This window comes from Artemia franciscana, chromosome 4 (assembly GCF_032884065.1).
Source record: "Artemia franciscana chromosome 4, ASM3288406v1, whole genome shotgun sequence".
NCBI lineage: Eukaryota > Metazoa > Arthropoda > Branchiopoda > Anostraca > Artemiidae > Artemia > Artemia franciscana.
This window is the reverse complement of record NC_088866.1, coordinates 16,800,855-16,817,759: the sequence shown is the minus strand read 5'-3', so window position 1 is coordinate 16,817,759 and position 16,905 is coordinate 16,800,855. Positions and strand designations below refer to the sequence as shown.

General features: G+C 34.2%; 1 protein-coding gene and 1 long non-coding RNA gene across 4 annotated transcripts in view; one reads left to right on the top strand and one right to left on the bottom strand.

Moving 5' to 3' along the window:
- The window catches only part of LOC136026062 (unconventional myosin IC-like), a 137,024-nt gene that overhangs the window by 45,463 nt on the left and 74,656 nt on the right, over positions 1–16,905 (bottom strand). For all 3 annotated transcript variants that reach the window (XM_065702248.1, XM_065702249.1, XM_065702250.1), the window contains exons 9-12: positions 14,570–14,782; positions 8,946–9,100; positions 7,122–7,250; positions 3,270–3,423 (exon numbers count right to left, since the gene is read on the bottom strand). In XM_065702248.1, the coding sequence (XP_065558320.1) occupies positions 3,270–3,423; positions 7,122–7,250; positions 8,946–9,100; positions 14,570–14,782 (651 nt within the window). The remainder of the gene's footprint in view (positions 1–3,269; positions 3,424–7,121; positions 7,251–8,945; positions 9,101–14,569; positions 14,783–16,905) is intronic.
- The window catches only part of LOC136026073 (uncharacterized), an 88,287-nt gene that overhangs the window by 10,413 nt on the left and 60,969 nt on the right, over positions 1–16,905 (top strand). The gene's annotated exons all lie outside the window — the stretch shown is intronic.

The following is a 16,905-nucleotide window of genomic DNA, read 5'->3' as shown; positions in this document are numbered from 1 at the left end:
TAAATTTCACCCAACATATTCTTAAGCTCCTGAGAACATTTCAACTGTCAAGACTTTAAGACTGCCACATACTCACTTTAATTTGAAGGCATACAACCCAAGGGCCTTGGGCCTTTCCTTAAAGGCATAAGGTTCCAATTCGAACTTAGGTAGCAGAAGGGCATGTAATTGAAGTCTACAATTTTGGTTTTGATTTTAATAGACTTTCTAGAGCAAGGAAATCCCAAGCTGATAAACCAAGGTGACAGAGTTCCAAATGGTTCCGAAACAATGATAAGATAGAAAACCTTTCGACAATAATTCAACACTATTTAGAGTCAAGTGGATGTTCAAATAATAAAATTCGCTCAGAATCACAAACTTGAGGAAGGACAAACTTACAAACGAACTTCTAAATTTAAGATGGCACTAATCTTATATGTTCCGCAGCTTTCTGCAACAAATGGATCTTCCTTTATTTGCGACTTCAGCCAAACTCACCCTATAGCAGAGCATGATTAAATTTAAATTATCGTGTCACTTTTATTAAATGTTACTTTTAGGTTTCATGAGCTGAACAGTGTCTTGAATAAATTCTATTAATTTAACGTCAAATTATAACGACGCTATAGCAAGATGTCTAAATTTGAGCCTATTTTTTAAAGGAAATTATTAAATTTTGTTAAGATTGGGGAAGCTTATTCCATTTTCAATGGTTTCAAGCTTCTTTATGCGATATTTCTATATTTTAGCTTGTGTAATTAAACAGTCCATAAAAAGAACAACCTAAAATACAAAAATTGCAGGTGCGAATTGGCCTTTATTTCCTTTTAGAGCTACCCAGGGCTTTTGACTCTCAGTTTGCTTTGATAGTCTCTCGAAGCCTTGATTGTCATTTTGAAGTGGTTTCGTCTGGAACCTCCGGCTCTCAACAAAAAAGTATGCTACAATTTTCCTAGGTCGTTATCACGTTATAAGTTGATCATAACTGTTGAAGCCAGAGCATTAGCAACATTACTACCTGGCTCCCACTAAAGACAACCTATACCAGCACTGAGGCCGAAGTTACTGAGGAGCTTTTCCTCCACCCTACTCTCCGCATAGCTTTGCAATTTTCTTGTCCTAATCCAATTCCTAACTCATTCGAATCTTTCTTGATGCACTATTTTCAAACCATTCACGGACTTTTTCACGGACTTCACGGATTTTTGTTAAGTACGAGCTGGATTGCCAAAAAGCACGATATGTGGAAATCGATATGGTGGAATATATATCGAAATACCATACCATATTTTTCACAAGCAAAAGGTGTCCTAGGCATCTTCACTTTCTTTCATTATAGCCCTGAAAAGTGACATAAACTGCATGATACTTGCAGCTTATTGGTTTAACGATGAATCAAACAAATCCCTTAAAACTAGCCTACGTAAATCCGTCTTGAAACCATCTAGCATATCCTTCTTCAACCTTTTGAACTATCCATATTCCAGAGACAACTGTCAACTGTCATTACCATGGCTTCTATCTTATGTTGGTTCTACTCTTCGACTTCTTGGATTCTACTCTAATCGTATCTAATAATCTATTACATCTAATAATCATAGCATGTTTAAAAGTGAAATAAATTATGAAGTAGAAAGACTTTACTTAAGGCCCAGCCAAAGTCCAAGAATTTTACTCCCTAGTAAATTCTTTTTCTTAGGCGGTAAATCGGTCAAATACAAAGGTATCAGCTTTCTCCGTCGCTTCAACTAAACAAACACAAGAAGGTTGAACTTAAGGGGTTTCTCACTCAAAATTACGATTAGGTGCAGACTGTCCTTAGTAATTCTTCTTGTAATTATTTATACAATATAATTTTTTATATGTATTTATCAACCGACAGTTTGATGTCTGCATGCTACTTATTCTCTAGACTCTGTTTAAACAGGTTACAACTAACTAATACTTGAATAAATCGCTCCTGAACAATCCGAGTGGTTAGTCCCTTGGTGTAATTTATGCTTTCTCACACGCTCCAATTACAGCTGGATCTAGTCTTTTGAGGGGAATTTTTGACTTCGAAACAAAAATATGCAAAGTATTTGAAGGGACTGCAGCCAGGAAGTATATATTATTGAAATAAGTTTCTGATTGTTGAATAGAAAATTGTTTGCTCTATTTTTTGATACCCCACAAGAACAGTGTCAAGTATAGATATCTAGAATGCAAACCCGAAACAGGTTTTACAATTATTTTGGAATTATAAAAAAAATAATTGTCGGCTTTAAGATTTGATTAGATCAAAATATTCACCAGATTTTTTTTTATTTCTATTGACATAAAAACCGTCGAAATCACTATTTCAGGAACATCAGGCAAACTAGAGTGCGTCCTGCCTTAAAAAATTATGATATTTGAATTTCAAAATTTTGAAGAAGTTGGTTCTACATCTTCTGAACTTTTTCCACTAAAAAAAGAAAAATTCTGCATCGTGACTTTTCAATCATTTACATCCTCATTATATCCATCACCCTTACTAAAACACTGCCAAGTGAAGATGTGAAGCTGACAAGCGAAGCTATCTAAACTAATGAGTTAGTCAGTTTTCTTGTTGCCAAACATTACAACTTCCTCCAATTCATCCTCTTCATTTCGTGGCGAAACCAGGTTCAAAAACCTTTGGTTCAAAAACATTGAAATGGAATTTTTGATTCTGCAATACTGATCCTAATTTCTTGAGAAGCTCCCTAAATAAGAAATGCCCTAAAATGCCCTTGAGGACATTTGCCCTCAGAATGCCCTTTTGAGGGAGTACCCTAAAATATTAATTCCTTTTTTCTTGTGGAAACACATAAAGCTATATCTTAAAAATATTTAAATGTATAGTTAAGTGGTCTTGCTTACGAATACTTCAAGAATGTATGTAAACAGGATTAGGAGGTGTGGGGGGCTCTGGATCCTAGGCCTTTCAGTCGAAAAGTGTGACTTTTGGGGGAGGTGGCATAAAGTTAAGACTTAATCAAATTCTGGCTTTTAAAGAATTCAGAAGTAGAGTTAGCCGGTTTTACTAACAAATTGTTCACGCAGGCACATAAGCAAGGGCATTGGGGAATTTGGGTCCCAGGAACTCTACCTGAAGCGTCGGGATTTTATAATTCTGTCCCGCTTTTTCATACATTTCCTATTTGATTCATCTGTTTAGCTATTTTGCCAAATTTGTGAACCCCTTTTCCCATATCAATTTATACCTACGAGCCTGGGTTCACATGCAAAAAAAGAAACTTGAAAATAAACAAACGGGTTCTTACTTGGGACTTGGTCATCGTTTGGTTTAATGCAACGTATGTAGGACGGCTCTTTTGACTTGAGGATGACAGAAAGTTGCCCCAGAGAGTTTTTAAACTGACTTGCTGCTGTGTCCGGACGTTTCTTACTAGTTAACTCACTCTTTGTAAAAGTTTCCTGCAACAAATATATGGGTAGTTTGCATGTGTGCATAGGTTGTATCCATCAAGGGTGTACGGGGTAAGAGCAACTTCTGGAAGGGAAGTTAAAAACAACAAAATCTTATCTTTAGGTCAGCATTTTTCAGTCACCCAGAACTACAGCCATATGTGGAGGCTTGGTAACAAGAACCGTTCAAAGAGGGGGGAGGGAGGGAGAATCAATCGGGGCAAGATGCTGTGAGTACTGTGGCTGGGGATTGCCCCCTTTTAATCCATTTTTCCTCTTTGAATAGGCTTTTTTTTGCTTATATTTGAGTCGGAAGGGGGAGCTGTAATTATTTTTCCCCGGCACCGCCCATTCTAAGAACAACTCTGATGAAGGCATAAATTTTTATTAGCAAGGTTACTAGGAAAATTCTAAAATAGCTAATAGGAAACAACAAAATGGGAGATGTAAAAATAAATTGAAATTTAATAGTAGAAATAAAACTGAAAAAGAACCAAACTGCTTCTTTTGTTAATACCAAAAAACATCTAGTTCAATAGGGAAAAGGAGCTTTGCACTACAAAACTCATGAGAGATTTCCCGACCATAAAGCCTTGCGAGAAACTATGCTGTAATCTATTTCTTTATATATTTTTGAAGTAAAACAAATTGTTTGATTGGCCAGAGATAGGCCAAGTCTTAACTGAAAAACACCAATGACAAGCAAAATAGTACTAAATTATATTTATAAAATATGTAAATGACTGAATTAAAAAAACAAAAAACAAGTCAATATCCAAATATTTTCAACTATGGTTCATCAGAAATAGGTCACTAGCCTAGATGAGTTTTGGCAATTTATCAAACTATTCGTGGTACTATCAGGAGCTTTAGAATAAACCATTCCTTTTGATATTAAAAAACACAAAATATAAACAAAATAATACTAAATTATATCATACCCCTGCAAGAAAACATTCTATGAAATATATAAATAGTTTATTTAAATATACAAGAAAACATCCAAATTTTTTAACTATGGATAATCACAAATGTGTCACTAGCCTATGAGTCGCAAGAAAACATTCTATGAAATATATAAATAGTTTATTTAAATATCAAACAGTTCGTGGTAACGAACTGTAGTAAGGAGCGACCCGGCTGAATAGCAACCAAAACTCTAAAAAATGGGGTTCTGATATCAATAGCTACATCAAAAGAATCGCATTTTAATGCTGATTTTAAATAAATAAGTTTAATCAAGTTTAGTCTTACCCATCAAAAGTTACGAGCCTGAGAAAATTTACCTTATTTCAAAAATAGGGGAAAACAACCCATAAAGGTCATAAAATCTTAACGAAAATTACACCATCAGATTCAGCGTATCAGAGAACCTTATTGTAGAAGTTTCAAGCTCCTATCTACAAAAATGTGGAATTTCGTATTTTTGCCAGAAGACAAATCACAGGTGCGTGTTTATTTGTTTGTTTGTTTGGTTTTTTTTTCCCAGGGGTCATCGTATCGACCAAGTGGTCCTAAAATGTCGCAAGAGGGCTCATTCTAACGGAAATGAAAACTTCTAGTGCCCTTTTTAAGTGACCAAAAAAATTGGAGGGCACCTAGGCCCCCTCCCACGCCCATTTTTTCTCCAAAGTCAACGGATCAAAATTTTGAGATAGCCATTTTGTTCCGCATAGTCAAAAACCATAAGAGCCATGTCTTTGGGAATGACTTACTCCCCCCACAGTCCCTGGGGGAGGGGCTGCAAGTTACAAACTTCGGCCAGTGTTTACACATAATAATGGTTATTGGGAAGTGTACAGCGTTTTCAGGGGATTTTTTTTTAGTTTTGGGGGTGGGGTTGAGGGGAGGGAGCTATGTGGGAGAATCTTTCCTTAGAGAAATATGTCATGGGGGAACAGAAATTCAATGAAAAGGGCGCAGGATTTTCTAAAATTACTATAAAAAAAACAATGAAAAAATAAACATGGAAAAGTTTTTTTCAATTGAAAGTAAGGAGTAGCATTGAAACTTAAAACCAACAGAGATTATTACGCATATAAGGGATTCTAAAAATACTTTAGCATAAAGAGAGAGGTGTTTACGAGGAGATAAATACCTCGCTCTTTATGCTATAGTATTTTAGTAATTTCAACTATTTATTCTACGGCCTTTTGGATTCAGTGGTCATTCTTAAAGAATTGGGACAAAACTTAAGATTTAGTGTAAAGAGCGAGGTATTAACGAGGGGACAAACCCCCTCATATACATAATAAAAATTTAAGAATATAAAAGTTTGTTACGTAAGCTAATTCTTAAGTAACGTATATTTTTTACTAATAAAAACATTCGTTAAAAATTACAATTTATAGTTGCCTTTTTATGTTACCGAAAAATTGCAGGGCAACTAGGCTTTCCTCACCCCTTATTTCTCAAAATCGTCTGATCAAAACTAAGAGAAAGCCATTTAGCCAAAAAAGGAAGTAATATGCAAATTTCATTTTAATAATTTATGTGTGGAGAGCCAAAATCAAACATGCATTAATTCAAAAACGTTCAGAAATTACATAAAAAAACTAGTTTTTTTAACTGAAAGTAAGGAGCGACATTAAAACTTAAAACGAACAGAAATTACTCCGTATATGAAATGGGTTGTCCCCTCTGCAATCCCTCGCTCTTTACGCTAAAGTTTGACTCTTTGCCACAATTCTGCTTTTTAAAACAATTAAAAGCTTTAGCGTAAAGAGCGAGGGATTGCAGAGGGGACAATCCATTTCATATACGGAGTAATTTCTGTTCATTTTAAGTTTTAATGTCGCTCCTTACTTTCAGTTAAAAAAACTAGTTTTTTTTTATGTAATTTCTGAACGTTTGTAATACAAGAAAACATCCAAATTTTTTAACTATGGATAATCAGAAATGTGTCACTAGTCTATGAGTTTTGACGATTTGCCAAAAATTTATTCGTGATACCAACCGTGGTATCAACAACTTCAGGATATACTGTTAATCTTGATAATTAAAAACCACTATTTCGACGGCAAAACAATAAAATGTAGACAAGACTAAAGGTTACTTTATAAGGCAAAATGAGGCCAACCGTCTTATGTCTTATAACCCTAAAAAAATGTCTGGGGTTCTCAACATGGTTCTTACTCATTCTTTCACCCTTAGTCCTAAACATTCCTTATTTTATAACTTATACCGAACCTAATTCCTTCCCCAAACTTCATTTATTTCTCACTCAATAAACACAGACCTACAAAACTTTAAAGGATTCTTTTGAATAATTGGGTATTTAGGAAGGATGATGTTACTTTTAGAGCCATTACTGAACTAACCTCGTTCAAGCGATTTTTGAAGGTTGTCTATGGGCCTGTTTCTTAATTAGAGTATAAATGTATTTTTTGAAGCCCTTTCTGAAGATCTGCAATGTATAGCAGATCTAGAAGGGGTGGGACATGATGGTGCCTTTCCACCTTTTTGAGGAAAACACCCAGGATGAGAGGAATGAGGATGAAAACTACTTTCGAGAATTATGACTAGCACGTACCCTAGATACGATTAAGTCTTAACAATTCTTAGCATTAAAAGAAAATGAAAACAAATTCACAAGAAATCTTTAAATTTAGGGAAAGTGGGAGGACTAAAGTAAGATCAACCTTAGTTCATATATTTTCTACGCTCCAAAAACAAAGTGGAGAAGAAAGCTCAACGTCGTTCCTTACCTTCGCAATAATGTTCTTGGCGTTGGACATGGCTTCCTTTAAATCTCTAAAAAGGAGGTCGTTATTCTTGTCCAAAAAGCCATTGACGTTATATGTTACCTCTCCTGCATAGTGTAAAACTCGGAATTCCTAAAAGTGAAAAAAGATAATAAACATTTACAAATGCCCAATTTTTTCCACATTTTACTTTCCTTTGATATTTTCGTTTATTTGACTTTCTAATCTTTAACGGGAACATTAGAAATTTTATCTTTCCCTTTTTCTGGTGAACTAATACATAGTCTAATAAGACTAATACATAGTGTTTTTTCTTTATTGTTTTTAAACACTGGAATCTTTGGGTAAGGCATGCTCTTACTACTTTGTACTATAGCCATAGTGACGACTCAAGTTCTGCATTCTAGTGTCATTGACATAGTGGCTGCATTTTAAGTTCTAAGTGATAAATAGTTCTCAAATGCATGCCTCAGCCTAGCAAGAATACAGTGCGTATACACGACTAGACCTGTGCTGCTGTTGTAAGATGGCTGCTCCAACCACTCTACCAAAAGCTCTTTCCCCCATCCCTATTCCCGGATGAGAAACCCTCTTTGCGTGCATCCTGGGGTGTATCTTTCACGAGTTTGCCTTAAAACAACCGTAAATTACAGCTATGTTGTAGGACGGTCTTGAAGAGTGCCATCTATTCTCGAAGAGTAAATGGCATAGTGAACTATACATCATGTCAAAGGACGTCACGAGCAGTGTAGGAAAGGGCATAGAAAAGGGTTTGAATGAAACTTGAACTTAATTAAGGAAAGTTGCGACAGAAGCTTGGAAAAGAAATGGGTAGAGATGGAGTGTGTGTTGATGTGCTGGACTCGGGTGGTGTTGTACTGCGATGAGTTGTAAGCTAGTTGTCTTATTCTTGGTTCTTCTCGCTCCCTTGTGTTTGAAAAAAGCTTGTTTCTTCAAGGAAACGTTATATATTTCTGGGAAAATACACAATTTTGGACTTTTTTTTTGTCTTCCGGAGGCACGGAAGCAAGTTTTGATTCATTCACATTAAACAGCGGCACTTTGAATACAAAAATAGTTTTAGCCATACATCTGCTCAAAATCCGTACATAATCACCTTCAGCCCCCTGGACAAAGCCACCACTAAAATAACAATTTTTTTCCAAACGATTCCTGGATAAATTTTACTATAGTGGTGGATATGTTGTACGTCTCCAATATAAGGATCAAACGTAGATTTTGGTCAACGCCCTTCGGCCTCAACCTAACCCGCAACCCACTCTCCATATTCTCAAGTAGAGTAATGCTGCAACCAGAAGAGCCTTTCATTATTTGAAAGAATTTGTAGATGTCCGGTGATACATCGGAAGCCAGCCAAATAGTATAAACAGCATGAAAATTCGCATAGACATTGAAATATAATGATACCGACAGAATACCAAGACTCTTAAAAAATAGCAGTTGTGAAAAACTGAAAAATGCTGAAAAACACAGGTGAAAAATGAAAAATAGAAGTAAATATCAGATTTATCCTTTTTCAAGATTCTTGCTTTCAAGCAAAAAAAAAATAAAATAAATAAAATGGGGATGCTAACGAGCTATATGTCATCAATTCAAAAAGTAATACATTATGCTAAACAATGAAAGATATATAAAAGTCTGCTTCAAAGTGTCGGTTAAGCTTTTCTGTTTTATGTTTCCACTCGAACCACTGCAGTATGTTCACTTTAAGATCAATGTACGGTCGGTAATATATGTTAGAAACAGAAATATGTTAAGCTTTTTTAATGAAAAAAACTCCAAAAGAGAAAAAAAAGAACAACTCACATCTCGATCGATGGTTTTCCTTCCCTTATTGTCACATTTTTCATGGCTGATGAAATGAGGATGAAAAGTTAGATTCTTGTTCATTTTGGCCAGGAAGGTCCTATCTGATGATTCCCCTGGTCTCAGACACTCTTCATCCATTATGGCTATTATTCCTGGCAAAAATTTGAAATTATTAGTATGAAGCAGTTCATAGTAGCGAACTGTAAGTAAGCAGCAACAGCTGTTGCCGCAGAATTTTGATACAAATAGATACATCGAAAGAATCAAATTTTTATGCTGATTTTAAATATTTAAGTTTCATAAAGTTTTGTCGTACACATCAAAAGTTATTAGCCTGAGAAAATTTGCCGTATATTCGAAAAAGGGGGAAACACCCCGTAGAAGCCACATAATTTTAATGAAAATCACACCATTAGATTCAGCGTATCAGAGAGCCCTACTGTCGAGGTTTTAAGCTCCTATCTGAAAATTTTGGAATTTTTTATTTTTTGCCAGAAAAAAGACCACGGATGCGCGTTTATTTATATTTTTTTCCAGGGGTGATCATATCGACCCAGTGGTCCATTAAGGTCGTAAGTCCATTTAAGTCCATTAAGTGGTCCATAAGGTCGCAAGAGGGCTCATTCAGACGGAAATATATAGATATATATATATATATTTATATATATATATATATATATATATATATATATATATATATATATATATATATATATATATATATATATATATATATATATATATATATATATATATATATATATATATATATATATATATATATATATATATATATATATATATATATATATATATATATATATATATATATAAGTTGTCTGTGTGTGGATCTGTGGATGGATCAGGTGACGTCACCTGAAAAAACTGGATCAGGTGACAAAACTGAAAACTGAAAAAACTAAAAAAAGGCAAAAACTACAAAAAAAACTAAAAACTAATAAAAAAAATAAAAAAGCTAAAAAACTAAAAAAACTAAAAAAAGGCAAAAACTACAAAAAAAGCTAATAAACTAAAAAAACTAAAAAAAGGCAAAAACTACAAAAAAAACTAAAAACTAATAAAAAAAATAAAAAAGCTAAAAAACTAAAAAAAACTAAAAAAACTAAAAAAAGGTAAAAAACTAAAAAAACTAAAAACTAAAAAAAACTAAAAAAAGGAAAAAACTGAAAAATAAGCTAAAATAAAGGTAAAAACCAATAAAAAACTAAAAAAAAAAACTGAAAAAACTAAAAAAAGGCAAAAACTACAAAAAAAACTAAAAACTAATAAAAAAAGTAAAAAAGCTAAAAAACTGAAAAAACTAAAAAAAAAACTAAAAAAAGGTAAAAAACTAAAAAAAATAAAAAATAAAAAAAACTAAAAAAAAAGGAAAAAACTGAAAAATAAGCTAAAATAAAGGTAAAAACCAATAAAAAACTAAAAAGAAAAAAAGAAAAAACTAAAAAAAATTTTCATCTAAAAAACTAAAAAAAAACTAAAAAAGGTAAAAACTAAAAAAAACTAAAAAAGAAACAAATAAATGACGACACTCAAAGAGAAAGCGACCAGGACAAAAGGAATGTTCGATTAGCAATCAACAAAGCACCGGGACACAGGGAGTATAAATGACGACCAGGACATAAGTAAAAAAAAAACTAACAAAACTAAAAAGAAGGTAAAAACTACAAAAAAACTAAAAAGAAAAAAACTAAAAAAGGCAAAAACTACAAAAAAAACTAAAAACTAATAAAAAAGCTAAAAAACTAAAAAAACTAAAAAAAGGCAAAAACTACAAAAAAAACTAAAAACTAATAAAAAAAAATAAAAAAGCTAAAAAACTAAAAAAACTAAAAAAAAACTAAAAAAAGGTAAAAAGCTAAAAAAACTAAAAACTAAAAAAAAACTAAAAAAAAGGAAAAAACTGAAAAATAAGCTAAAATAAAGGTAAAAACCAATAAAAAACTAAAAAAAAAACTGAAAAAACTAAAAAAAAGGCAAAAACTACAAAAAAAACTAAAAACTAATAAAAAAAGTAAAAAAGCTAAAAAACTAAAAAAACTAAAAAAACTAAAAAAAGGTAAAAAACTAAAAAAAATAAAAAATAAAAAAAACTAAAAAAAAGGAAAAAACTGAAAAATAAGCTAAAATAAAGGTAAAAACCAATAAAAAACTAAAAAGAAAAAAAGGAAAAAACTAAAAAAAATTTTCATCTAAAAAACTAAAAAAAAACTAAAAAAGGTAAAAACTAAAAGAACTAAAAAAGAAAAAAATAAATGACGACACTCAAAGAGAAAGCGACCAGGACAAAAGGAATATTCGATTAGCAATCAACAAAGCACCGGGACACAGGGAGTATAAATGACGACCAGGACATAAGTAAAAAAAAAAAACTAACAAAACTAAAAAGAAAGTAAAAACTACAAAAAAAAAGAAAAAAAAACTAAAAACTAATAAAAAAACTAAAAAATCTAAAAATCTAAATAAACTAAAAAAGAAAAAAAAGGAAAAAAATAAAGGAGAAAAACAAAACTAAAAAACGAATGTATATACAGACCGGGACACCGGGATACAAATGACGACCGGGACACAGGGAATATAAATGACGACCGGGACACAGGGACACAACTACAACGGGGACACCGGGGGAAACAGGGGGATGTAAATGACGACCGGGACACCGGGACAGGGAATGGTCGATTAGCAATCACCATCAACAAAGCTCAAGGGCAATCATTAGAATCATGAGGTATAGATCTGAATACAGATTGTTTTCCCATGGACCATTATATGTTGCATGTTCAAGAGTCGGTAAACCTGACAATCTATTTATATGCAAAGACAATGGGACAGCAAAGAATGTTGTATATTCGCAAGTTTTACGTAGTTAAAACCATATATATATATATATATATATATATATATATATATATATATATATATATATATATATATATATATATATATATATATATATATATATATATATATATCTATATTCACAGGTGGGACATAGGGACACAACTACAATGGCGCGTAACTATTATGGCACGTAACGACTTACGCGCGCGGGGGGGCTTGGGGGGGGCGCGAAGCGCCCCCACCAACTAGGTGTTGGGGTGGCGCGAAGCGCCACCCCAACAGCTAGTATATATATATATATATATATACATATATATATATATATATATATATATATATATATATATATATATATATATATATATATATATATATATATATATATATATATATATATATATATATATGTATATGCCCCCAGGGCATAAACTAAAACACTCATCCTGAGTGCTGTGGTGGGGCTTCCATCCTCAAAGACATAATTTTCGCATCTTTCAATTAAATTGAACAAAATGGCTATCACAAAATTTTTATTTGATGTGTTTCGGGAAATGGTGGACGTGAGAGGGGGACTGGCCCCTCCAATCACTTTCAACTATTAAAAGAGAACTGACCCTTTCAATTTCCAATCGAATGAGTCCTTTCGAAGTTTCTACAACAACAAATGACGAACTCAAATTTAAAATCAGATGCATTTCGGGAGAATACGGGATGGGGGGGGGAGGTACTCTGAATCTTAAAGAGAGCATTAGAACTTCTGATTACCAGTCCAATATGCTCCCTCCAAAGGTTATACGATCACGCTCTATATATACCTTATATGCCCCTAGGGCATTACTTAAAACTCTTGCCCTGAATCGTTTTCGAAATTTCTTTGACAACAAATGGTTATCTCAAAATTTTTACAAGATTCATTCCGGGAAAATGTGAAGTGTGGGGAGGGGATATCCACCCTCTGATCACTTTCAATTTAAAAAAGGGCGATAGAAATTCTGATTACCGATCCAATGATCCCCCTCCGAAGATAATACAATCACCCTTTACATATATACCTTTTTTTACCCCCAGGGCATAACTTACAACCCTTGCCCTGAAGGCTCTGGGGGGGGGGGTACCATGCTCAAAAACATAATTTCCTGACGTTTCAACTACGTTGAACAAAAAGTCTATCTGAAAATTTGGATTGGATGGTTTTGAAGAAATGGTGGGCGTGGGAAGGGGGTTTGTTGCCCTCCAATCACTTTTGACGATTAAAAAGGAACTAGTCTTTTCAATTTCCAATCGAATGAGCTCTTTTTCAAAATTTCTGAGACAACAAAAGATCATCTCAAAATTTCTATCAGATGCAAAATTTGGATTGGATGGTTTTGAAGAAATGGTGGGCGTGGGAAGGGGGTTTATTGCCCTCCAATCACTTTTGACGATTAAAAAGGAACTAGTCCTTTCAATTTCTAACCGAATGAGCTCTTTTTCAAAATTTCTGAGACAACAAAAGATCATCTCAAAATCTCTATCAGATGCATTTGGAATATATGAAGTGTGGAGGAGGGGGATATCCACCCTCCGATCAATCGGAATCTTAAAAAGAGCACTAGAACTTTTTATTAACAATCCAACGATCCCCTCCGAAGTTTATACGATCACTTTTTCTATATATACCTTATATGCCTCAGGGCATAACTTACAGACCTTGCCCTGAGGGCTGTAGGAGAGGGGTATCATCCTCAAAGACATAATTTCCAGACCTTACAACTACGCTTTAAAAAAATGGCTATCTCAAAATTTTGATTGGATGTTTTTGATGAAATGGTGGGCGTGGGAGGAGGGTTACTTGCCCTCCGATCACTTTCGACTTTCAAAAAGGCAGTAGCTATTTCAAATTCCAATCGAATGAGCTCTTTTTAAAGTTTCTGCGATAGCAAACGGCAGTTTCAAAATTTCTATCACATGTATTTCGGGAAAACATTGAATGTGTTGCAAGGGGGGGGGGAGTATCCACCCTTCGATCAGTCTGAATCTCAAAAAGGGCATTAGAACTTCTAATTACCTAGTTATACGATCACCTTTTCTATATAAACCTTAAATGCCCTCAGGGCATAACTTACAACCCTTGCCGTAAGGGCTGTAGGGGGGGTGTCAACCTTAAAGACATAATTTCCGGATCTTTCAACTATGCTTAACAAAATGACTATCTCAAAATTTTTATTGGATGCGTTTGGGGAAATGGTGGACGTAGGAGGGGGTTTGTTGCCCTCCAATCACTTTTGACTATTAAAAAGGCACAAGCCATTTCAATTTCCAATCGAATGAGCCCTTTTCGAAGTTTCTACGACAACTCCTTCGATACGAAGTGCCCTAGTCTAAACAAAAACATATATATAAATATAAAAAAAATTTACATTGTGCCCACATTGCTCTTTACTTATGCAGCATTGTTGCGCTGCCTATGATTATAGAATAAAATGTTTTAATTAACAAAAGAAACATGGTGGTCGGAATTTTATGTTGCGTAAATAACCTAGGGTAATTTCTGTAGCTGAAATGCAGCATAAAATACAACTTGCCTAAATGTACAAAAAAAGACAGAGTACTTTAGTTTGGACCCGGAGTTATATTCACCAGCGTAAGACAAAGAGGAGAAGAGAGAGAAGAAAGAGAAATAAAGAAAGAAAGAAAGGCAAGAAAGAGAAAGAGGGAAAGAAACAGATAAGAGAAAGATAGAGAGAAAATGATTGGAGAGAGAGAGAGAAGAAAGAAATCACCTTTGTGTTTCTCTTCGACAAGGTCTACAATTATCTTATTGTCGAAGTACTTTATTGGCTCCCATTGGATACCTTCCCTTAGATATTCTTCCTGTTCAGATTTGAGGGTGAGTTCAATAAAAAGCTGCTGAAGTTTCTCATTACAATAGTTGATGCAAAATTGTTCAAAGCTATTCTTCTCAAAAATTTCAAATCCATAAATGTCTAAAATTCCTGAAAAAAAATAACAGTTTATTAATAAGCCATATGCGTATCCAGAAATAACCTTCTGGGAGGATTAAGGAACATGTTTTTGTTCTAAAGTCGTTATTTCATACAGAAACGAAGTGTTTAGTTTGTTTAGATTTCAGGTTAGGGGGAAGGGAGGGAAAGGAAACGCCTCTCAAACTTCTTTTATCCTCACCACGATATTAAACGCAAAGACAAGGAAAAAACCAAGCCGACATCCTTTCTAGTTTATGGAGATCGTCTTGCAATTATTTTATTGCAAAAGCAGAAAAGACCTAGAATCTTTCGAAAAAAAAGTATACAAATCTGAACAAGAGAATATCCCTTAGATATTCTTCCTGTTCAGATTTGAGGGTGAGTTCAATAAAAAGCTGCTGAAGTTTCTCATTACAATAGTTGATACAAAATTGTTCAAAGCTATTCGTTATTCCATACAGTTCTATATGGTTATTCCATTCAAGCTATTCGTTATTCCATTTTTGTTCTAAAGTCGTTATTCCATACAGAAACGAAGTGCTTAGTTTGTTTAGCTTTCAGGTTAGGGGGAAGGGAGGGAAAGGAAACGCCTCTCAAACTTCTTTTATCCTCACCACGATAACAAACGCTAAGACAGTGAAAAAACACCAAGCATACTGCTTTTATTGCAAAAGCAGAAAAGCAGAGTCTAATTTATAAAAAAAAAGGTAAAACAGCGAAAATTCTTCTACGAACAATTCACTGCAGCACCAAACCGCTGAGGGCGACACAGCTGTGGACGTTCCTCCTCCATCCCAATTTATTCAAAGGCTCCCTCTTAACATTTTTTCTGGAAGTTCCTATTTCTCTCAAAACTTTCCTTACGACATCCTCCTACCCCACCCGAGGACGACCTGCTTTCCGTTTAGCCCTAGACGATTGGCTGAAAAGTTTAATTTTTGGCAATCGGTAATCCCTCATCCCTAGAACGTACCATAGCCATCTCAATCTTTCTCTTATTATAGCCCTAGAAAGCGGGGCTTAACCACACCTTTCGTACAGCCTACTGTTTGAATTACGATCAGTCAGTCGGGTACCCAAAATTATCCATAGACAATTTCTCTGGAAAGCATATAGAAAATTTTCCTCCGTTTTTCGGAGCACCCATGCTTCAGAACCATACTTAACCACTGTCATCACTGTAGCTTCCAATATTCTAATCTTGGTTCACAGACTCATTTTCCTATTCTTCCCAGGTTTTTTCTTCAACTCTTAAAAAACACCTTGAGCCTCGGGGCTATTCTACTTTTAGTATATTCACGGCATCCAGCGTCTTTACTGATATAACTACCTTGCTTACCTACTTGGTAAGGTACTACCTCGCTAAGAACCTAGGTACTTTTCTTCGATAAACTATTTTTTTCGGAATTTTTTTTTTAATCTATATTTTAACCACAGAAAACTTGCGTAAATTATAACCATTGCCCCTGGGCTGTTGGGGGTTGTGTCAACCCCAAAGGCATAGTTATTTGACTATTGGACTATTTTGAACACAATAGCCATCTCAGCGTTAAATGTAAATTTCAAAAAAAAATTGTAGGCAAAGCTATGATATTGCTAACCTGGCCTGGGAACAATTAATGTTAGTTTCTATAGCTTAAAGCTTACCCCTTTTATTTCAAAACAGTTCCAACGGGGAGTAATGACGTAAATGTGGATTTTATTGCAAATGAGAAAACGAAGTAAGTATCGCCATGTCATTGGACACATATGCTAAAATATATTCCATGGATTTCAAAAAAATACCTTTTTAGTGTCTTCATGAAAAACCGTAAACTTGTCACATCCCTTCATTTTTGTGAATTGGTGTCCTTGGAACTTTTAAAATTATTAACAGGGGGACCTACCTCGTATACCTATCTGGCTGGGAAACGGAAAATCTGTCGAAACCTCACCCACGCCCATTACATATCATCTTAATACACAAATGAAATCTTAAAGTGACATAGGAGAGAAAGGCCAGAGGCTACTAAAACGTCGAACTATCTTGACAAAACACACGTGCATTGTAATTTAGATAATTTCAAACGTTGAATTACTTCTTCTTTCGAGCTTTTCTTTGGAATTTGCTCTTTGTCTTGTTTTGCCACCTC